This window comes from Pan troglodytes, chromosome 9, assembly GCF_028858775.2.
Source record: "Pan troglodytes isolate AG18354 chromosome 9, NHGRI_mPanTro3-v2.0_pri, whole genome shotgun sequence".
Taxonomy (NCBI): domain Eukaryota; kingdom Metazoa; phylum Chordata; class Mammalia; order Primates; family Hominidae; genus Pan; species Pan troglodytes.
The window spans coordinates 135,899,368-135,921,883 of NC_072407.2; the positions used below are offsets into that span (position 1 = coordinate 135,899,368).

Consider the following 22,516-nt stretch of genomic DNA (forward strand, 5'->3'; position numbering starts at 1 on the left):
CGCGCCATCACATGCAGAAACATACACCTCGCACGTCCCCGCACGCGCCATCACATGCAAAAACATACACCTCGCACGTCCCCGCACGCGTCATCACATGCAGAAACATACACCTCGCACGTCCCCGCACACGCCATCACATGCAGAAACATACACCTCGCACGTCCCCGCACACGCCATCACATGCAGAAACATACACCTCGCACGTCCCCGCACATGCCATCACATGCAGAAACATACACCTCGCACGTCCCCGCACGCGTCATCACATGCAGAAACATACCCCTCGCACGTCCTCGCACGCGTCATCACATGCAGAAACATACACCTCGCACGTCCTCGAAAAAATCAATTCTTATCCAGTGTCTAAGAACATACTAAAAATAATGGCAAAAAGTTATTCAAAGTCCTGTAAAGGGGTCCTGGGATCCTAACTTGCAGGCCTCTTCTCACTGAGAGTGTGTGCTCATCTCCGACACAGCCCCTGCCTGCCCGGCCTGCCCCTTGAAATACAGTTAACACAGATACTGCCTCTATTACCTCTGGTGCCAAGCTTAAAAGAAAAGATAATAAATTAAATTTACATCCTGAAGTGACAAATTACTTACTAATTACATAATTACTTTATTATTTAGGTGCTAATCAGGAAAGTACGTTGAACAATTTCTAGTTTTCAGGAAAATAATGGTTTGACTCTCAATTATTTACGGAATTAGATGTCAGCTTGCCAGCTGCATTTCCAGGCTTAATTCTTTTTTACAAGTGCCCTGTAATTAATAGTGCAGGTTAGAAATAGGCTGCCCTCTCCTCCATGTAATTCACCAACCTAAAGGAAGGCTTGGCTCAGGCTTTTGGGGTATTTTATATGTGATAAAGAAATAATTGGGTCTGTTTCCACCCAACTGGTCTTCAAAGAAAACACCGAAGGAAAATGAGACAATTTGTAATTCTAATTGTTCACTGGCCTTTCATTTTCCAAAGGTGATCCCCGTCAGAAAATGCCTGACATTAAACATTCTAGTTTGAAAGCAACGGAATGCTGGTGCTTGGATTCCTTCCTTCAATAACGGAAATATTTATGCTGGAAGGAGCCTCGAACTTGGGAAGAAGAGAAAGGCAGAAGAGGAGAAAGGAGATCTCTCACCTCAGAAGGGTTGGTTCTGTTCTGCCTGTGCGCAGGTAGGTGCCTTGATTATGGAAAAGCGTCTTTTATCATCAGCCCTGGTTCTCAAGCCTGGAGCAGATGGTGCACCATCCCCAGCTTTCCCGCCCAGCATTTCCCTATGAACAGCCTACCCGTGTTCCCTGAATGCGCCGCTCTCCTTGCTCTGGGCTTCCGAGCACGCTTGTCCACTCTGGCTGGAGGACCCTGTTCCACTTCCCACCTGCACGTGACGAACTCCCCTCCCTAGCCAGGTCTCTGAAGAGAGGCCATTTCTTCAGAGAAGTTCTCCCTCCTTTGTGCTCCCAAAGCCATATTGCAGTAATCTCTGGATATGACAGTCTCTTGAAGTCTCCTTAAGACCCAGGACAGGGTCATGCCTCCTGCTGTGTTCCCAGAGCCTGCCACAGAGTGGTTGCCCAAAACTATGTTTCGAATGGATAACTGTTGGTAGAGTCACAAAACTACCAAAGTCCTCTACACCTTCCGGCCTGATATCCCTGCTACTAGATTTTCATCTGACTTTGTTTTTTTTCCTCTCGAGAAGGAGGATGGCCAGCATCTCACACATAATTACCCACATGTAATTAACACTCCAGACACTGTGCAAGATCCAGCATTTCCCCTAGTCCTCACAGCAACCCTGCAAATCATAGTCCCTGCTTTTTGTAACTGAGGAACCGGAAGTCCGACAGGTAAGTAACCTTGCCCAGAGCCACACAGCTAGTACACAGTGGGTTTATGAAACGAACCTCATCTTTTAAAGGTCTCGCTCCATGCTTATCCCACTCAAAGCAATTAGGAATTCCCAAAGAACCAACTCCCACGTGTGCAAACTAACACAGATACGCTCTAGAAGATAAAATTGAAGTGAGATTCTACTTTCCAGTCATACGCACATCCACTGAATGCCTGGTGTCTCAGATTCCTGAAATGAACGCTGCCAATCGGGATGATGCAAAAGAACGGAGGCAGTGCCCCAAGATGGTTTCACCCTCCTATTCAGAACAGAGCACAGTCGAGAAGGGAAGCAACGTGGGGACCCTCAGCCTGGTGTTCATCAAGGCGAGGTTTTAGTGGCATATTTGCCTTCCTAATTACACTTTGCTTGGGCTCCTGTTCCCTGCTCACGCAACAGCTGCCACCAAAAGGCGGTGACTCAAAAGCTTACCAGGTGGTCAGAACAATCCCTCCAAGATTTCAAATATGCTTCAATCAGTCTCTTGGGACTGATTGGCAGGAGCCAGCCACCTCCCACAGGGAGGGCTGGGCTAGGCAGGCTGGACCCACAGCAGCCTAGGGCCACCAGCTGTAAGGTTTCTTTTCTCAAAGCCAGTGATCTTGCTAAAATATAACATATTCCGTTCTTCCAGGGCCCTGGACAAGTTCTCAGACCCAAAAGGAACACAGGTCTGGCCCAGCCCCCCCAGGCAGGGCAGACAGAGCCACCCTTCGGGGCAGATAAAAACTGAGAGAAGCTTCCAAGCCAGGAACGTCAATTTCTCTATTCTAACCACAGCATCTGGGGTCTCAAGGACCGTAAGCTGTATGTGGCACACCCAAGCACCCACGCTGTTGAAGCCTCAATAACTAGCACAGTATCTGCCACACAACGGAGGGCTAGATACAAATTTTGTCATCAATGGAATAATGAAGGACACATTGTTAATTTTTTGGCCAAAAAACAAAACGAAATGTTTTTTAAAACCCGCTCCCCTCCCACGACGGGGACCACTTCTCCTTCGTCTTTTCTCCATGGTTCCAGCCTTCTAGCTCCTCCAGAGTACCTCCTTCCAGGGACACAAAGAGGAGATTCTCCCTCCAGGGAGACCCCGAGGACCCAGCCCCTAGTGCTGTCACCACCGGGGACTCAGGCCCCCAGCCTAGGCCAACTCCCAGAGCTCAGCAAGCTCTTGGGGCTTCCTTGCCCTTACCCAGATCCTTGAAACGCATCTTATCCAGGACAAGGCATTTAACCTGAGCTGTAATAACTGACGCCCATTAAAACTGTGACGCTTCCCAGGATGCCTGCATTTTACTACCTGGTAAACCCCGCACAGGCAGGGACTCGGTGCGGGTCTGCTTGCCAGTGTTTATCCATCATCAGCTGCAGAGCTGGATGCACACTACACCCTTGGTACATACTAATCAAAGGAATACAGTTAAAGAGAACCAAAACATCGATCTAAAAAGAAAGACTAACTCTGGCACCCCAGGAACTCCACCAGAACTGGGGTAGCAGGGTCTTCCCAAGGCTGGGAAATAATCCTAGCGGTGACCCATTTTGCCACCTTAAAGCCTCAGCCCTCCTGGTTTGAAGTAGCAGCTTCCCATGTCCCTCTAAGGACTCTGACAGCACCACACATGCAGGGAGCTGCCGCTCCTGGGCACCTGCACTGCCTGCACAGGCTTCGAGAAGACAGCAGCGGGGACACTGCAGGAGTGAGCTGATGTCTCATGGGACCACAGCAACAAGGAGGGGGGCAAGGGGTGAGATGCAGTTGGGAGAAGGGCTTCCCCTGGGGCAGGCCCACCCCGGAAACAGCCCTCAGGCACCATTGATGGTGAGGTGGACCCACCCTGGAAGAAGCCGTCACTCACCGTTGACGGTGAGGTGGACCCAGCTGCCGTTGTGGAAGGTGTCATACTGCTGGTCCAGCATGAGCACTTTGCACTCGTACCAGCCCTGGTCCTCAGAGCGAACTTGTTCCAGCCGCAGAGATGCCTTATCATGAAGACTGGCCCGGCCTGGGGGAATAGAGCAGACAAAAGCCCCACAGGCCATCAGGTAAGGCCAGCAGCTCCCCGCCCCCTGCCCCAGCTAAAGACAGGGGACTCATGATAATCTTCACACCATTCCCTATGGCAGGGCTCCAGAATAACAGCTGGCACCCACCTCCAGCAGCAGGTGGCAAAGGAAAGGGCATAGCACCTTGGCCACAGAGCCACTCTCCCGCCCCAGCTGGCCCTGCCCCAGCCTGCTAGGCAACTCAATGCACTTGGCATTGAGAGCAGCCTCAGTTCCCTAGAATACTCTCATTCTTTTGGAGGTCTCCTGAGACAAAAGTAAGGCATGATGGATACAGAGCTGGGAAGAGATGAAAGAGAGAATGAAACAGTGCCAACAGAAGAGGATGGGTGGGGGGTCTCCAGCGCACCCAGGAGCACCTCCATTCAGGCTGAGCAATATCCCTATCCCAGCAGCATTTCCAGGACTACTGGCTCACCCAGCTTCCCTCTCTAGGGCAGAGGGAAGGCAGGCTGGGGACCAGGATGCTAGGGTCCCCTCCCAGTCCTGTTGTCAGTGCCAGAGAGACTATGTATCCTACCAAAGCCCAGTGACCCCAGGAGATGAGGGCAGCTGGGCCCAGAAGCCTGAGAACAAGGAATGGGTTGGCCATCAGAGCAAACATCCTGGAGGCACCCTTCCTCAGCTCTAATCCCCTGCCCCAGTAGGATGCCATCTATGTCTGACATGTGGCAATGAGGAGGCCAGAGATGCAGAAGCCTCTTCCATGACGCCAGCAGGGTGGAGCAGCCCTCGAGGTCGGCCCACCTCACCCGCTCTTAGCTCACCCCTCACCCCACTTCACCCGCTCTTAGCTCACCCCTCACCCCAGCCAATATCACCGCACCTCTGCTCTCCTCCTCGTCCTGATGCTGGCAATCTGCCTAAAAACTAGACTCTCAAAGCCAACCCTGGCCAAAAAGAGAACATGAGACATGGGCACAGGAGCGAAAGAGGGACAGAGACGGAAGCATTCTGAGAAAGGCAGGGCAGACCTCAGAAGCCACCAGCAAAGATGAAAGTGAAGGCAGTGCCCTGCCTGCTTCCTCCCTTCCTTTCAACCCCAACAACGCTCGCTCAATGACACGCACACGCACGCACACACACACCCACGCCCTCCCCTCCCGCGGGCTGGGGGGCAGGCAGCGGCAGTGAGTCACGAGGCCTTTGCTGGCAGGAGTAACTGCCAAGCAGGACACAGACGGGGCCAGGAGAAGGAGAGGACAGCATGACAAGGAGGCAGACACCAGGCACCTGCAAACAGTGGGAGGCCAAAAATTCATCCATACACTCAGGATGGGAAGGCGCCCCGACTTCAGAGCCAAGAGGAAAGGGGTGGGTGCGGCCAAGCAGGGAAAGCCGTGCTGGCCCAGGGCTGCCTGACTCAGTCTGCTGTCCTCTCCATCCCACTCTCCCACCCAGGCCTCTCCAGCTTCCCCTGTGGCTCCCAGCCCTCTCCACACCCCAGGCGGTGCTGTTCAGAAGGCTCTACCCTGCATCACTTCCACAGCCCTCTCCTCCCACCGCTTAATTAGAACCAACAGAGGACAAAGGATGGGAGGAACCAGGCAGAGACTGGGAAACAGAGATAAAGAGTGGTCAGGACAAGGTACGGGCCAGAGGGGAACCACAGAGGAGCCGACTCCAGCTGGGGAAGGTGCGGGAAACTGGGTGCCCAGACCTTACCTGCATACTCAGGGTCCACGTGCGGGGGGTAGTAGCCAAACTTGATGAAGATAGGGATGGGGACCCCGAACTTGAACCACTCTACGACATAGGGTGGGGGCTGTCCCGTCACTGGGTGGATCACGTCGCATCGTAGGACCACGCTCTCCCCAGCTCTTGCCGTCACAAACTCGGGCTCCTCTCGCAGGCCGTGGGCGCCTGATGGGGACAGCCAGGTTGGACACAGAAAGGAGATGACAAAGAGATCCTGCCCCAGCAGCCCCATGTCCGTGTCACAGGGTCACCCCGCCCCCCACCAGCTGCCCTCCATGGGCCACCGTACCCTCCCAGGAGGGTCCCAGGCGCACCCTCTATCCCTCTCCCCCTCGCTGCTCATACCTCCCTCTGTCCTGGGGCCCCCAAGCATCCACAACTTGGGGGAAAGGAAGGGAGAGGAAAAGAGAGGGAAGCCATTCTCTTCAGCCCTACACGCCAGCTCTTCCCTCCCCAGTCTCGAAGAGCCGCAGGCGTCATCCGGCCCCACCCCCTGCTGGCATCCTGCCCCAAGAATTACAGGGAGTCCAGGACATGGAGGTGAGGGGCCCAGCCCCCTCTGGAGGCCCACGGCACTGCCCAGTTGTGGCCGCTCGTGCACAGGGAACATTCTTTCTGCTCCAGGACGCCTGCCACTACAGCCTGGTGGGAAATGACAGAGCCAGCCTTCCTCCTCCACCCCACCCCCAGCTCAGCCCGATGTGCACGGCACAAAACAAGGGTACTCCATGCAGGAGCAGGGAAATCCCTAACAAGCTCAGCCGAGGCTGCTCGTGGCAACACCAGAGGGAAACCCCGCAGGCTGAGCCGGCCTCTCCAGCCCCTCCTCCCAGCACAGTTCTGCCAGCCCTGCCGCAGAGGGGGGAGTGGGAGGGGCCCAAGCCCCAGACATCACCATTAGGAGAGCAGGATGCTGGCGACAGAGGAGGGAGATCCCAGGGCTGTCCCCACGTTGGGCAGAGGAAAACGAAATCAGACGGTGGGATAGGGAACACCCACCCTGGCTGGCAGCAGAGAGGGCGAGCAAGGCAGCAGGCAGGAGGACAACCCCTGCCTCCACCCCACCGCAAGCTAGAGGACGCCGCAGAGAGGAAGAGCCACGCACCCCAAGCGCCGCAGCACCACTCCTGGGCCCAAAGAAGGCATGCAGCCCTCCTCCCACGCCAGGCTCCACTGCCAGGCAGGGCCAGGGAGGCCACAAGGTCACCTTGTCCAGTAACGTCCCAGGGAAAAGGATAGCTGAGGGGAAGCCTCACCCCCTTCATTCCCTGGTACTACCCCCTACTGCCAGTTGCCCACAGCTTTCCCCAGCCCCAGACCCTTCTGGTCCCAGGCCGGGCACCCGACTCTCCAGGGCAGCACCTAGGACAGCAGCTGCAGTACCAAAGCGGCAGCTTAAAGACAGAGAGCCAGCTGGGGACTCCCGCAGGGGAGGATGCCCAGAGGAGGGCAGCACCAGCTCCTGCCATTCCCCATTCCGGTGCCTCGGTCTGACTCTCTCTGCATCTCGGACCCCTGTGTGCACCTCGCTGTCTCTTATCCCTTCATGTCTGTGTCTGGCCACCTCTCTGTGTCTGTGCACGCACACACACATGCTGGGCTCCTCTGTGTTTGTTCCCTCTCTCTCTCTCTCTCTCTCTCTCGCATCTCTGGATCTCTGTTTGTCTGTCTTACTGGCTCCTCTGTGTGTCTGTCTGTCTCTCTCTCTCTAGCTCCTTCTCTGGATCTCTGTCTGTCTGTCTGCCTTGCCGGCTCCTCTGTGTGTCTGTCTCTGGCTCTGTCTGTCTGTCTGTCTGCCTATCTGTCCTGCGGGCTCCATCTCTGCGTGTGTCTATCTGTCCATCTCTCTCTGGCTCCTGCTCCTTCTCCATGTCTTTCTGTGTCTCCCTCTGTCTCTTTCTCTCTAGCTCTTGCTCTGTGTGGGTGACTGTGTCTACCTGCCTATCTCTCTCCCTGTTTCTGTCTACCAGCGTGTGTGTGTGTGTGTGTGTGTGTGTGTGTGTGTGTCTGTGTTTCGGTTGGCTCATGCAAGGGGAGGGGTTCTGCCTGCTTCTCTGTATGCAAGGGCTCCATCTCTGCATGTATGTACTTCTGTGTCTGTGGCTCTCCGTGTCTGTCTGTATGTCATCTCTGTGTGTCTTGTTCTCCCCCTCCCCCTCCCCTGCAAGTTGCGGAAGAGGGAGGAGGCAAGCCCTTCCAGAAGCTGATTGGCTCCCGGTGACATCACTGTTTTCTAGAGAAAGAGCTAAGATCACAGAGTATTTTTGGAGCAGAGCAGAGCATTGCACTCACCTGCCTGAGGCCCCAGCATGTTTCCCAATTCCCCCACCCCCAACCTTGCTTCAGGCTAAGTTTGCAACCCAGCCCCTCAGGGAAAGCAGGGAGAGTGCCCAGCTGCAGCCTCGCCTCCCCCACAGCCCCAGGGGCCCTCAGCAGGAGAGCCTGCCTCCCAGCAGCCAGGATCACAAAGGCGGATGCTGGACCAAGAGGAATGGGTGAATAATGGGTGCCATGAGTTTGCAGAGAAGGTGTGTGTGTGTGTGTGTGTGTGTGTGTGTGTCTACAGCACACACCTGTGAGGAGATAAGAAACTACAGGAGCCTAGGGGAAGAGGAGGGAGTTATTCCCAGGTGCCAGGTTACCTGGAGGAGGGCAGAGTGGGCAACAGAAGGTGGTTCCTTCCCAGGGCTTTGGCCCTATGGCCCAGGCAGGAGGAACAGAGGCCTAGGGGGACAGCAGGCACCTCCAACAGTGGAGTTTGCTCTGGTGAGCTGGCTTCCAGGTGGAGGGCTCTAGCGGGCAACGCCAGGAGGTGGGTTGGCTTTGACGTGGGTTCCCGCTGTGAGGCTGCTCATTTGCACCGAGCCAGCCTCATTTTCACTGCACAGCAACGAGGCAGGCTCTTCAAATCTTCCCCAGCGCTGGGATTCCACCCCAGCCCCAGCCAGCCCCTGGGCTAAGCGCTGAGCACCCAACCCAAGGCCTACCTCCAAGGCAGGCCGTCCCCTCCCAGCATCTCTTCCCAAAGACCCTTTCAACCAGGGAGAGGCAGCTGCAGAGAGGACACATCCCAAAGAGGATAAGCAAGACAAAATGAGAGGGAGCTTCCCCAGAATAAAGCAGTGGTGTGGGCGCCCATGTCCTGGCCTCCACCCTCGCTCCAAGCCCTCTTGCTTTTCTGGATCCTAGAATATTTATTGGTTTTCTGTCATCTCCTTCACACACACATGCGCATACACACACACACACACACACGCACGGCATGTTCTCTCACTCCATCACCCACAAGCACTTCTCCCTAAGCCTGATCATTTCTGAGCCAAAGTATGTCTAATAACACACTCTCTCCAGAAAAGCTCAATGTGAAAAAAAGTAATCAGGCTGGCAGTAAAGAGGGAAGATGGAGGATAGATAGAGAAACCCAAATACAGGGGGAAACCAAACCTACATCCAGGAGCGAAAGAGGTGCAAAGTGGAGAGCAAAGAGGAGAGCAGAGGAGGGGCCGGGTGTGGAGCCCAGCCCTGGGAGGGTGAGTTCAGGCCAGCTGGACACAGACACAGACTGTCAGAACACCCCAGAGCCTGGGTGGGGGCAGATGGAGACTGGAAGGGGGAGGGGCTGGCTCCTGAAGGGAGTGGGGAGGAAGGGGAGGAAAAGGAGGATGAGAGGAAGGGGAGGGTGGAGTGTGCTGAGCCCCTCTCCATCACAGCAGCCCAGAGGGGCCAGGCTCCCCCCTCAAAGGGGGAAAACCGGCATTGTCAGGAGTGGGCACAGGGAAAGGCACCCATGCGGTACCATAGCTCTCTTTAGAGAAGGCCAGAAATAGCGGTGCCCAGAACCTAGTAAATCTGTATCTTGGGGGTGTGTCCAGCTCCCTTTGGAGCAGTTATGGCGGGGAAGAGAAAGTAGGAGGGCAAGGAAAGATAAGGCAGCCCCCAGAGGTCTGGCTGACCTTTTGGGAAGCCCACAGGGTACAAATCTCCTGCTCTCTGGGCCAGGTGGTACCCAGTGGGTGGCTGAGTCCAGGGCTGCCGTTGGACCCCTGTGCAGAACCATGAGGCATCCAGGGCCTGGCACAGCCCATGTCTAGCACTCACAACCTGGAGCTCCTCCGCCGGGGAAGGGCTGGGGAAGGAGGGTACCTGAAAGCAGGACTGCTCTAAATATGGAGGAAGGTGTGCAGGGCAAGGTGTGAGGAGCAGGGCCGGGCGAGCATCAGCTGGCATGCAAGCCTCGCGTGCTGTGAATGCCTGCTGCACCCTAGGCTCTGTGCTGGGAACGCAGGGAATCTCAGTCCCTGCCCACAATGGCCTCCTGACTCACGCACCGCTGTCTCCCATTGAAAAATGAGCAAACGGGGAGTTGCGCCGCTCACCCAAAGTTACTCGGTTCCAGCTGTGCCCGAGGCACGGATGGTGTCCCTATCCTTCTCAGAAAGCAGGTGGGGCAGAGGTCATCCTGGCCCAACCCAGGCGCCAGGATCAAGGCCTTTCACCCACTGTCCCTCACTTTTCCCTTTCTTAGGGCCTGAGCCAGAGGTCGGCAACTCCAACCCCACACTTGGGACAGGTTTTGCCAGCCCAGACCCTGAAGCCTAGGACCACAGGGTGGGCCTGTCTCAGAAGGCGGCCCGGTGGGCTCTGACCAGCTCTGAGGAGCCTGGCCTTCTGCCTGAGACTCTGAGACCCCTAGCTGGGTCTGGCTGGTGGCTGGGGAGGCGGGGAACGGAGTGAGCACCAGCATCCGTTGCTCATTAGTACAAGTCCTTATTGCAGCCGCCTCCTCCTCCTCCTCCTCCTCTGGGCACCAGACTTCCAAACCACAGGCCTGTTGTCTAATAATACCAGCGACAGCCACCGCCACCTCCATCTGCCAGCCTAAAAATAATCCCTGCTGAGTCCAAAAAAGGCACAGCCCCCAATAGTCCCCCAACCCCTCCTCTCTGACAAGCCAGGAGGCTCCAGGAGATTCCAGGAAGCCGGCAGACCCGGGGCTCTCACAAAGTGGGAGGCACACGCCCAGAGGAAGGCAGGAGGAAGGCGGGACCCAAAGCACAGTGAACACCCAGAAAGGACGAGGCGGCGGGGGAGAGACCTGGCCCAAAACGCCGACGGTGTCCTGTTCTCCCTACAGGAAGGCAGGCGGGTACGGGTTGTTCTGGACAGCCTTCTGCCTGCGGGAAAGCCCCCACACCCAACCCGACAGCACCTCAGAGCATTCCCACCCTTCAGTGATCTCCCCTTCATGCCCTCACAGCCCTCCCGGCCCCCACGCGCCACCAAACCTCTCAGGTTCGGAAGCCAGGGGTCAGGGAGCCCCAGCCGCTCCTTAAGGAGAGAGAGGCACTGGGGAGGTGCAAGCTCAGCAGCCTCCTTCCTTCTGCGGGGGCCGCTCCGGCCCTGAGCCTTCTCGGCTGGGCTCCCCCAGCAGCTGTGAGGCCGGGATGCTATTAGCAACCTTAATTTGCTCTCGGCTAGATTGTATTTCCAAGAGTCCTTTCCCCAGGAGCCACTGGCAGGAAGGAAGTCAGTAATTCAATCTCTGCTCCACTCCTTTAATGGCTCCTCAGCAGAGGCAAAGCCACACTCCCACTGCCCCTCTCCCCACCTGGGCAGGGGCCTGCCCGGCACTCACAGGGCCCAGGTGCACGCGCCCCTGCAGCCGGCAGGCCGCCTGGCCAACTGAGGGCACCGTGGGCTCGGCCCCCAGGAGGCTGGGCTCCGTGGTAAGATGCCAGATAGAGGCAGTAAGTCCGTGGGAAGCCGAAGTCCCATGTTTACTCCCCGGGCAACATCAACATTCCTACTCCAAAGCCAGAAAATGAAGACAGTGACTCACCTCGTACAGTCTGTGCCTGTGTGCAAGTCACAGGCCCCCGCTCCATCTCGGGGGCACACACGACCAGGAGGGAGGCAAGGGGCCACAGGGGACAGAAAGCCAGGCTGAGCGGGACCTTCTCAGAAAGGACAGTCAGGCCGGCTGAGACTCCTCCCAGCTCTGGCGCACTCGGACTCTTTCTCCAGAGCCCTCTTGGAGGCCCCATCTCCTGCTTATTCACGCAAGAGAGAACAGAAAAGCAGGAAGATTCCCAAGAAAAATAGGTCAGCTGCCTCCAGCAGACTGGGCTCACACCCATGGGCAGTGCCTTTTGGGGAATGGGCATAAGCTGCCTATCCAACCCCAGAGTCCTCTGGAGTGAGCAACTGAGACACAGCCACACCCTCAGGGAGACAGAGAGGCCCTGGGCTGGGGCCTGCCACTCTGGTAACCTCTGTGCTGCCTAGACTGCAGCACCAAGGGCACCGTGGCATAGTGGGAGGGGATATGAAGGCAAGAAGTTGGCTCCAAGGGTCTCTCTGCTCTCAGGGCTGCAGCACGGAGAGGAGTGGCCCCCACCTCGTGTCTGCACACTAACTTCCCCACCCTGCCACTCCACGCACGTGCACACAAACACACAGGCACTCAAGCACTTGTGGGCAGGCACACATACAGGTTTCACATGTATGTGCACACAGGCATACATGCATGTGCATGCACACGTATGGGCACATGTGCACACACATACAGGTGTGCACACATATGCAATGCACATACATGCCAGCGTGCATACACACACAGGGGCACATATACGCACACATGCAGGGGCACACACATATGTACACATATAGGAACATGTGTGTATGCGCACACACATGTGCACATGTATGCATGTGCGCACACACACACTTCTGGACAGCTAGAAGCTCTCAGCAGTTGCAGCTCTTTGACCATTCAGATCCACTCTTCACACAAGCTGCTTCACCTCTTCTAGGAAGCAGGTGGAAGGGGACCGCTCCCTAAGTACTCTGCACCCCAACCTGAGAAGGCCACAGGATGTGGAGAAGAGAGCTACCTTAAATCTCAGGCCCAGCCCTCTTTGGAGCTTATCTCCCACCCTCACATCTTGAAGCACCCAGCAGGGCTGAGGAAGAGAGGGCCAAGGAAGAAGACACAGCCAGCACCCTGGCTGGGGAGAAGGCAAAGGTACAGGAGGTTGGAGTGAGGGCCAGAGTGATGCTGGGGCTCAGAATCTTCCAGCGAGGCAGCCTCTGCTCCTCTGTAACCAGATCCCAGCCTTCTGTCTCAGAGCCATAAACACGAAACCACTCAAGGTCTATCTAGGACCCTGCAACTCCAGGACCAGCACATGCAGGGCCACAGGCCCGCGGCTGAAAGCTGATTTCCCACTGCCCCTCAGCCAAGCCCTTCTCACATCCCCGTCTCCCCAGCTTCCCACAGGGCACAGGCTGCCAGACACACTCCCGTCCCCAGCGTGTGTGTGCTGAGGATACACACACACATCCATCCAGCCACTGACCACTTCCTGAGTGAAGTCCTTCTCAGCCGGTAGGCTCACCACGGGGTCTTGATAGCAACCTCTGAGTCCAAACCTCCACCCTCCCATCTTCATTACCAAAAGGAAGGATGGGTCAAGGCCAGGTAGAAAGTAGAGGGCAATGGCCCAACTACCAGCAGGATCTGAGTCAGAACCTCACTGTATTTGGGGACACTGTAGTCAGGGATAATGTAACCACAGAATCTGTGGCAGACAGAGGAGGCAGCCGTGGGAGTAAAGTCTGGGACTTTCCTCCCCTATCCAAGGTCCACAATCAGCTAAGCACAGCCCAGGGTCCTCCCACAGAGTAGGAACTCCCCCGGGCTGGCTCAGCAGCCGTCTGAGATACTGAGTCCACACCAATCACTGTCTTCCAGGTTCTGGGTACCACTCCAGCCCCTCTCTTCTCCACACTTCCCCAACCTGTCCACTGACCTTAATCACCTCCCAGGCACACACACTCAAAGTCAAAAGGAGGAGCCCATTCCAACCTCTGTCCCGCACCCGAGGGCTGATAGAGTCGGGTCCCAACACAACATCATCCCTTTCCGCCTCTGCCAGAGCAGCCCCTGCTATGGCCAAATCCTAAGGGTGGCATCTCAAAGTCCCTCCTGCTGAGGGACTGCCCCAGAAGTCACCTCTGCCAGTCAGGGAACAGCTGAGCTCTCACAGGGAGACTCAGTAGCATGTGAACACTGGCTGGTGCTGCTCACACGAGCGGGCGCCCACCCTCTCTCTCCAGAGGCTGTGTGCTGCAAGCCCTCACTTCCCGGGCTGTGTCCTTCCATAAACCTCGGCCACCAACAACACTCCAGCTTTGGAGACCTTGCAAAGGACTTCCGAGCAGCTTTGAGGCCCGCACATCCTGCACACGTGTCCCTGGGATGCCAGGGACAAGAGGTTCTGCCCAGACAAGGTCAGCCCAGAAAGGGGTCTTACTTCCTGACACAGGCAGCCTTCTGAACTTTCCCGCAACACATTCTCAGCTCCTAGTGCCCTGAATGGCCCAAGGGAAAGAAATTGAAGAGGATCCTGGAATCCCAGGGACACTGAGGAAATAATGTTAATGTTTACTGAGCACGTACTATGTAACAGGTAGTTGTTTTGTTTCCTTATAACACTCATGTCCACCTAAAAACCCTAAAAGTACATGCTATTAGCACATTTTCTATTGAGGCAAGTGACATTTAGAGAGGTTGAGAATTTGTCCAAGGTCACAGGGTCGGCAGGTGACACAGCCAGAATTTGAATCCCAGTCATATGGCTCTAGACCTAGGTCCTTAACTACCACACACAGAGCAATTGAGGCTAAAAAAGACCCCAAGACCAGTAAGGTCACCCTCTGCTTCCAGGCAGGGGTACATGTCCAGCCATTCCAGACAGAAGGACCCCTCTGCACCCTGAAAGAGGGCATAACCTTCATGCCAGGCAGCCTTCAATTTTGGGAAGCCCTTCCTTCTATCTTGCGATTCTGTGTGTTGCTGCAGTATAAACTCACATTCCTTTATTCTGGGCTGAAACTTGCAAAGAAGTCCATTGCCCACCCTGACTTAGGTTCGGAGGCTATTTCGGAGCCTTCCTTCAGCGTCTCTTTTCTATTCAAAGATCCCAGCTCATCCTTTTGTGCTTTCAGGGACGGTCCCATAGCAGGAACATACCAAAAACGGGAGGGGAGGAGGATGCGGGCATTGGAAGACGGCAAGGAAATGGGGGAGAGGATGAGGCTACAGGCAGACTGTCAAGCGCAGCCCGATCCACCTCACATCCACCCCCCGTTCCGTAAGCTTCCGCCATCACCCTTGCCTCAGTGTTCCCACCTGACAAATGAAGAGTTTTAAAACCGTCCGGACCAACATGTCAGTTAACAAAATCACCCTTCCCTTCGCCCTCTGCTCGTTCTGTTTTCAGACACCCCCCCCCTCCCAGAAGCAGAGGCGACATATTCATTCCATTCCGGAAAGTTTCTTGAAGCACACCCCCTGCTCAGACGAGTGACGAGGGGACCCCGTGAGAGGCGCCTGCAGCCCACCCGGTGCCCCATGCCGCTGGGAGAGGGTTCTCTGTCGGCGAGTCCTGCCTGCTGACTCCCACCCACAGCGGGTTCTCTCCCGCCGCCATCTCCTCCGGCTTGGTGAACTTGCCCGCAGCCGGGTCGTGTCTGCGCGCTGACAGCCCTGAGCTCACAGTCCTGGCACCCTCCAGGCTCCGCTCCCACTTCCATACAAGGGCCGAGAGCCGGGGGTGCCACCCAGAGGCTTGTAGGTCGCTCTGCCCATCTCCAAAGCAAAAGCCCGCGCGCTCACGCACGCATCACCCAACTCGGTGGCTCCCCGCTTGCGTCTCCCCCAGCTCAGACCCAGGAAAGCGGAAAGAGAAAATCCCCCCTCCGCTCGGATTCACAGCGTGGGGACACCCCTTCCCCGCCCCTCCCCTCCCCCGCCGCCGCCCCCAGCCAGCTCTGCCTCGCAGCCTGGGGAGGGCGGCGTGGGGCCCGCGCGGCTGCGGCGCGCTCCCGGGGAACTTTTGCCTGGCCGGGGCCCAGGTGCGGCTGAGAGGCGCGGGGACCGGCGGGGTCCAGCCAAAAGCGGACACACCTCGAAGCTGGCCTCATCAATCCTCCTCTCACCGGGCGCCCCTGCTAGGGGGCTCCGACCTCCAGCTGCCAAGATGTGTGGGCAGGAGGGGCGCGAGCGGAGCGATGGACGCCCGCAGGGCCGCGCGAACCCGGGGCCTTAGACGCGGGTGCCGCGAGTCCCAGGGATCCTCCGGGTCGCGCCTCCCTGCAGGCGCTCCTCGCGGCGCGGGGCTCCAGCGTGCTGCAGCCTGCCCGGAGACCGCAAACTCCCGCAGCCAGAGTTTCCCGCAGCTCTGGGAGGCGGCCGCCGGGCAGGAGGCGACGGGCTAGGCGCGCCGGTGTGCACCGTGGGGCCCGTGGTGGGCGAAGTCGACCTAGGTTCCACTGCGTCCTTTCCCCGAGTGCCCGGCAGCCCGTGGGCTCTGGCCCCTTCCCGCCCGCCCCTCCAGCCCACGGCCCCCAGGCCCTCCCCGGCAATGCTCCCGGGCGCGCCTGGCCCGCGTCGGAGCCCAAGCCTCGCCCGCGGGAAGGCGCGCTGGGGAGCTGGGGAACCGGGGGGCCGAGGAACCGGGAAACCGAGGGGCCGGGCGCGAGGGGCCGAGGGCGCCGGGAGGGGCAGGGGAGGGACGCCGCACTTCAACTCACCTTGAGCCGCAAGCCCTCGGGTGCCGATCACACTTGCTATGAAAGTGGCCACATACCAAATCATAGTACTACCGCGCCAGCCCGGAGCCTCATCCTATCGCAAAGTGCTCCCGCGCCCGCACGCGCCTCGCGCCCGAGCGCCCGCCTCGCGCCCGCCTCGCGCCGCCTACGCCCCGCGCCGGTGCTCCTGCAGCCCGGGTGGCCAGCTCTCCATCCCTCCTAGGCTCCGCTCGGCTCGGCGCACGCCTCCCCGGCCCCGGCGCAGCGGCACCTGCACTACTCGCCCGGGCGGAGCGCAGCCAGGTCCACGGTGAAGCCTAGCCGGGCCGGGCCTCCGGAACCGCCCCCGCCGCCCGCCTATTGGGCGCCGCCCGCAAGCCAGGGGTCCGATTGGCTCAGCCTTCCGCCCGTCGCGGCGCGAAGGAGGCGAGCCCATTTCAAGGTGCGTTGAAGTGTGGCGAGCACAGAGCCGCAGAATCATGCGCATTGCCGGGGAGAAGGCGGTATAGCGTCTCTGCCCGCTTCTCTCTCGGCTCACACTGCGTGGCAAGTTTCTGGTGAAGGAAATGGTAGCTTCTAACGGGACCCTGGCGGGTCTCAATTACCCCGGACAGGTCTGAGGGAAGTGCAGCCCCCGCCCACCCATGGAACCCAACATCCGGTTTCCATCCGGCAAAAAGCAGTTCCCGAGAGGACCACGCTGAGTCTATGATGGGGAAACCCAGGAGCCGGCGGCCCGGGAGAGCCGGGGAACGTCCTTCGCCGGAGATCTTTTCAAAGAGGTCACGCGCCGCCTCCCCACCCCCTCTCCCTCCGCACCCAGACACGTCCCCAGAGCAGCGCACCACCCCCTCCAAACGTGATGCAGACCGGGGGATGACTAAAATGACCTCTCAAAGTCGCTAAGATTTAGAGTGAGTCATTGGCTCAGCTGCGAAGTGCCACAGACCCCTCAGGAACACTCGTGCACACACACTCCACCCCCAGTGCTGGTCACTGCTGCTCATCATTACTGAATCCCGACTCCAAGCAGTCAAAGTTGGGTCTTTTTCCCACTTCTCCTGATAAAGGCTGCTTCCTCACGCACATGGTTCCTCCCCTCTCCACCTTACTCGGAGCCCAGCCCCGTCTCGGCCGCATGAAACCAAGATGGGTTTGGGGGAAGCTTTAGGAGTCTGGGATGGAGGAGACCCAGGGAAAGGGAAGGAGCTTCTCATCCTACAGAGGAATGTAAATAGGAAACTGGAAGGTCTTCGTATGTTCCAGTCTCCCTACCCTAGCCTGTCTGCTTCCCCTCCTCCGATACAGTTGTATTTGCAGAAGAAATAAATGAGTGTCATGGAAACATCTACTACAAACAATCACCTCACACCAGCGCTCAGAGGCTGCAGTGAAGATGTTTGTTCTTTCAAGGAGTGAAGGCAGTGGTAAGAATCACACCGCTCCCTGGGATGGGCTGTTGGCCAAGGAAGGAAGGCAGAGGGTCAGCGAGCGAGAGCTCAGGAATTTCATCCTCTCAAAGCACTCGTTAGCCACAAAGCCCTGGCTCCAGGACACGAAGCTCCCAAAACAACAAGAAGGAGACTTGCTTCTGGGAAAGCGTACACACAGGTACACACACATGCACAAAAAGTGGCCTTGAACACCGGAGGTGGAGCATTCCCTGACACTGGAAGCCTCTTAGCTCACCGCCAGCCGGGAGGCAGAAAGAGGCCCCCAACAGAGCAGTCAGTGAGCACATGGATAAAGGTGGAGGGCCTGGATAGATCTGGAGAACCAGGACTGTTGAATAACCTTCTACCCTACCCACCCCTCCACCTGTGCAAACACACTCAAGATGCATAACTTGGGGCCATCTCTCCCTGAGCCATGATTTTGGTTCTCTTCTTGGGCAAAGGTGCCTTTCTGGGGACAATGAAGTGAGCTGCTCCAGGTCTCATTGATGCAGTGATTTCCAGGTGGCATGACCCAGAATAACTCCACCCCCAACACACACACACACACACACATATACACACACACTTACACACTTTCCCAGGGCCCCGGGACTGTAAAGACATATTGGAATCCATTTGCAGAATTGGTCATAACAGGATCCTTCTCCTCCCACAACCTCTAAGCAGCTAACTGTGGCCTAGAGAAAAGTGCTGGATCCACAAAGGCTGGCCCTAGTTCCTCACCATTGTTAGGTATGGAGTGGGAAACATCAGGTCTCAGAGAAACCCTCTCCTAGGGGCCTGCAGGGCAAGGAAAAAGATGGAGCCACTCTCACCACCCAACTTGATTGCTTTGTCTGGCCATCCATTTGTCCTACTCAGGGTTGTGCCTCCTGCTAGGAAAGTAGAACTGTCTGTCAGAATGGATGGCTGGCATGGAGGCTCATGCCAGTAGTCTCAGCTACTCAGGAGGCTGAAGCAGGAGTATTGCCTGAGCACAGGAGTTCTAGGCTCAATGATCATGCCACTGCACTCCAGCCTGGGTGACAGAATGAGACCCTGTTAAAAAACAAACAACAACAACAACAACAAAAGTGTCTGTCAAATTGGAAAGAAAAAAAACATGTAACAAGCTTTAGAACATGAGTTGGGTTGGGAAGGGGTTCGAAGGATCTATCTAAAGAGGAGAACAAATTTCTTCTGGATAATTCTACTGGAAACAGAGTGGAACAAGGGATGAAGGCAGAGAGGAAGGGGAAGAAAATTAAGATACAAAGGGAAAAGTTCATCATCATCATCATCATTAGACATGGGTTTCAGATCAGCTAAAGAGAGATATACTGTATCAGCTTACAGTGAGGAATGAGTCTGATAGGGAACAACTGATACAGTTCCCTATTTACGTAAACACTAAACACGCTCTTTGGTATTTGTGTTGAGTAAATTGCTTTTATTTAGAACTGCCTCTCCTTTTCACACCATGTGAGGTGCAAGCACCTCACATGGCGTTCGTCTCTCCTGGCTCCCCGCTTGTCTCTTGGGTGGGTGGCCTCTGGTCTTAAGTTGTTTTTCTGGACCCAAGTAGATATTCTAACCATCCATCTTGCCCTCTCCAAGTATAAATCTTTTCCTCTTGGCGTATGGCTGAGCTTTGGACCCAGAAAGGATGGCTGCCCCTTCCTAGAATAGACACATCCAGTTGAGTGTTCAAGGGTTGCATGGACCCCAGATGTCCAAAAGGGACATGAGGGAGGAACATGAGCCACTTCCCTGCGCAGCTCCTAGGTGTACCTGAATGTCATCGATGTCGCTGATAAATGCAGTAATATATCCAGGAATGCTATGTATATCAGATATGGGAGTGTCTGTCATCTTCTTTTAAGAGGTACTGACTTTTTGGAAATACAAAACAATAGTCTTATCAGTGTGTCTATGAAAAAAAACCAAATGTAGCCACCTACCTGCACATCCCAGAGGCCTTTGGAGGACATGTGAGAAAGGGGGCTGACAGGAGCTTCAAGTGCAGGAGAAGAGGAAACTATCCTCATTCCCTCCTCATAGTCATTGAGCAAGGAGGACTCAAAAACAATAGTTCACTTGTCTGTCACTTCTCACCTTCCTCAGTGGTTGCCAGACCTCATTGCAGAATCTAGGGTGGAACAATTGTTGGGACAGCTGCTTGTGAAAAGGAGAGGCAGTTCTAAATAAAAGCAATTTACTCAACACAAACACCAAAGAGCGTGTTTAGTGTTTACGTAAATAGGGAACTGTATCAGTTGTCTTACCGTGTAAAAACCCAGCCCAAAATATCATGGCTTAAAGCAAGAAGGCTCATTCATTTGCTCATGAATCCGCAATTTGGACACTGGCTGGTGAGGACAGCTCTTCTCTACTTCATGTGGCATCAGCTCCACTGGGGTGTGGACCTTTCTCCTTTCAGGATGGCTTACTCACGTGGCTAGCAGGTTGACGCTGGCTGTTAGCCTGGGCTGCCAGCAAAGGGCTGTGATTCTTCCTCAAGCGGGCCTCTCTGCAGGCTGCCTGGGCTTCCTCAAAGCATGGTGGCTAGATTCCAAAAGCTGGCGTCCCAGTAGAACCAGGTGAAAGGCATATGACCCTTCATATCCCAGCCTTGGAAGACACATAGCATCACTTCCATCAGGGTCAAAAACCTGCCCCAATTCAAAGGGAGAGGACACAGTTCCCCACCTCTCAATAGAACAATGTCCCTGTCACTTTTTTTTTTTTTTAGACGGAATCTTACTCTGTCACCCAAGCTGGAGTGCAGTAGCGCGATCTCAGCTCACTGCAACCTCCGCCTCCCAGGTTCAAGTGATTCTTCTGCCTCAGCCTCCCAAGTAGCTGGGCCTACAGGCACATGCCACCACATCTGGCTAATTTTTGTATTTTTAGTAGAGACAGGGTTTCACCATATTGGCTAGGCTGGTCTCGAACTCCTGACCTGGTGATCCACCCACCTTGGCCTCCCAAAGTGCTAGGATTACAGGCGTGAGCCACCGCACCCGGCCCCTGTCACATTTTAAGAAGAACTTATGGGATGGGAGAGAGTGTTGCAGCCATTTCTGGATGATACAATTTGCAATGAAAACAGTCTTCAAAATTGAAGGAAAAAAAATGACTGCTAGAAGAAATATCTAGAAAGAAAGGTATATATTAGAGTTCTCCAGAAAAAAATAGAACTAATAGGATTGATATAGACATCAATATTGATACCAATATACATATAGAGATATAATGGGATGTATTATAGAAATTAGCACATGCAATTCTGGAGCCTGAGAAGTCCAATGCTATGCCATCTGAATGCTGAAGAACCAGACGAGCTGGTGGCATAATTCAGTCTGTGTCTAAAGACCTGAGAACCTAGAGTTCTGATGCCCAAGGGACAGGAGAAGCTACCCCAGCTCCAGAAGAGAGCAATTTGCCCACCCTCAGCCTTTGTTGCTCTATATGGAGCTTTGATGGAGGGTAGGATGATGGCTGCCCACGCTAGTGAGGACAGCCCATCCTCACTCAGCCTCCCAATTCTGTCGCCAACCTCTTCCAGAAGCACCCTCACAGACACACCCAGAAAGAAAGTTTTGTGAGGTATCTGGGCAGCCCTTACCCTAGTGGACATCTAAAATTGACCAACACAAAAGGGCTTGCAATATAGTATCCGATCTCAGAGTTTTCTCCCTTTGAGTCAAGCTACCACTACCAGTCCCAGGTGTCAGGGATGTACCCTTGATCCTTGCAGAAGACTAGCCTGTTTGTGAAGCAAATCCTTTCACCTTGCTTTCTCTTAATACACCAGAGACCAGTCAGCATATTTTAAAAGAACTTGAAGGAGAGAGGAAAATAAATAAAATTGCATTTCTGAAACATAAATATATAATCTTAAGATCTGACGCAGAAGTGGAGAAAAGCTTTGCAAGGGTCTCAAGCCCTCTCACCATAAGAATTTTTTATCTAGGCTCAAAATCCCCCCACAACGTTGCAAGCACCTCACATGGCGTTCGTCTCTCCTGGCTCCCCGCTTGTCTCTTGGGTGGGTGGCCTCTGGTCTTAAGTTGTTTTTCTGGACCCAAGTAGATATTCTAACCATCCATCTTGCCCTCTCCAAATATAAATTCCTGAATACTTTGTCTTATTCAAACGCAAACTTCATTATGAGTCAAATTTACCAGGTTGGGCATGGTGACTCACCCCTATAATCCCAGCACTTTGGGTGGCTGAGGCAAGAGGACTGCTTAAAGTCAGGAAGTCGAGACCAGCCTGGGTAACAAAGCAAGACCCCATCTCTACAAAAAAAAATAAATAAATAAAAATTAGCAGCACAGTGGCATGCTCCTGTCGTCCCAGCTACTTGGGAGGCTGAGGTGTGAGGATCCCTTGAGCCCAGGAGTTCTGGGCTGCAGTGAGCTATGATTGCACTACTGTACTCCAGGCCAGGTGATAGAACAAGACCCCATTTAAAAAAAATTGCTACAATGTCCGGAGTTCTATTGAGGTGCAATCTCCTCTGAAGGCCACGGCTTGGTTAGGTGGTGGTAACAGACCCAGACACTGATCCAGCCCTTCCTAGCTTAAGATACCCGTTCCGACCACCATAGAATCATTTTATATTTCATCCAGATGAGTCCACAGCCCAGGAAGAGGATCTACCCAAATCCCATCCATTGCAGGGTGCAGCCTAATGTTGCTTCCCTGTGCTCTCACCATCCCGCGCATATGGCAGAGGTAGCATGTATGCCAACTGCTGCCCACATATGCAAGTGGGCAGCAGATGACACTCTCTCAGAACCTGTCCTG

General features: G+C 55.3%; 1 protein-coding gene across 17 annotated transcripts in view; it reads right to left on the minus strand.

Moving 5' to 3' along the window:
- IGSF9B (immunoglobulin superfamily member 9B) overlaps window positions 1-16,559 on the minus strand; it is a 64,559-nt gene extending 48,000 nt beyond the window's left edge. For 10 of the 17 annotated variants that reach the window (XR_010147714.1, XR_010147715.1, XR_010147718.1 and 7 more), the window contains exons 1-3: window positions 11,509-15,435; window positions 5,637-5,834; window positions 3,764-3,910 (exon numbers count right to left, since the gene is read on the minus strand). Coding sequence is in view for 11 of the 17 variants with exons in the window: in XM_063784610.1 (XP_063640680.1) it covers window positions 3,764-3,910; window positions 5,637-5,834; window positions 11,509-11,833 (670 nt within the window). In the remaining 6 variants the exon portion in view is untranslated. The other 7 variants (XM_016922320.4, XM_016922327.4, XM_016922322.4 and 4 more) reach the window with 6 other exon arrangements.
- Window positions 16,560-22,516: the final 5,957 nt, after the last annotated feature.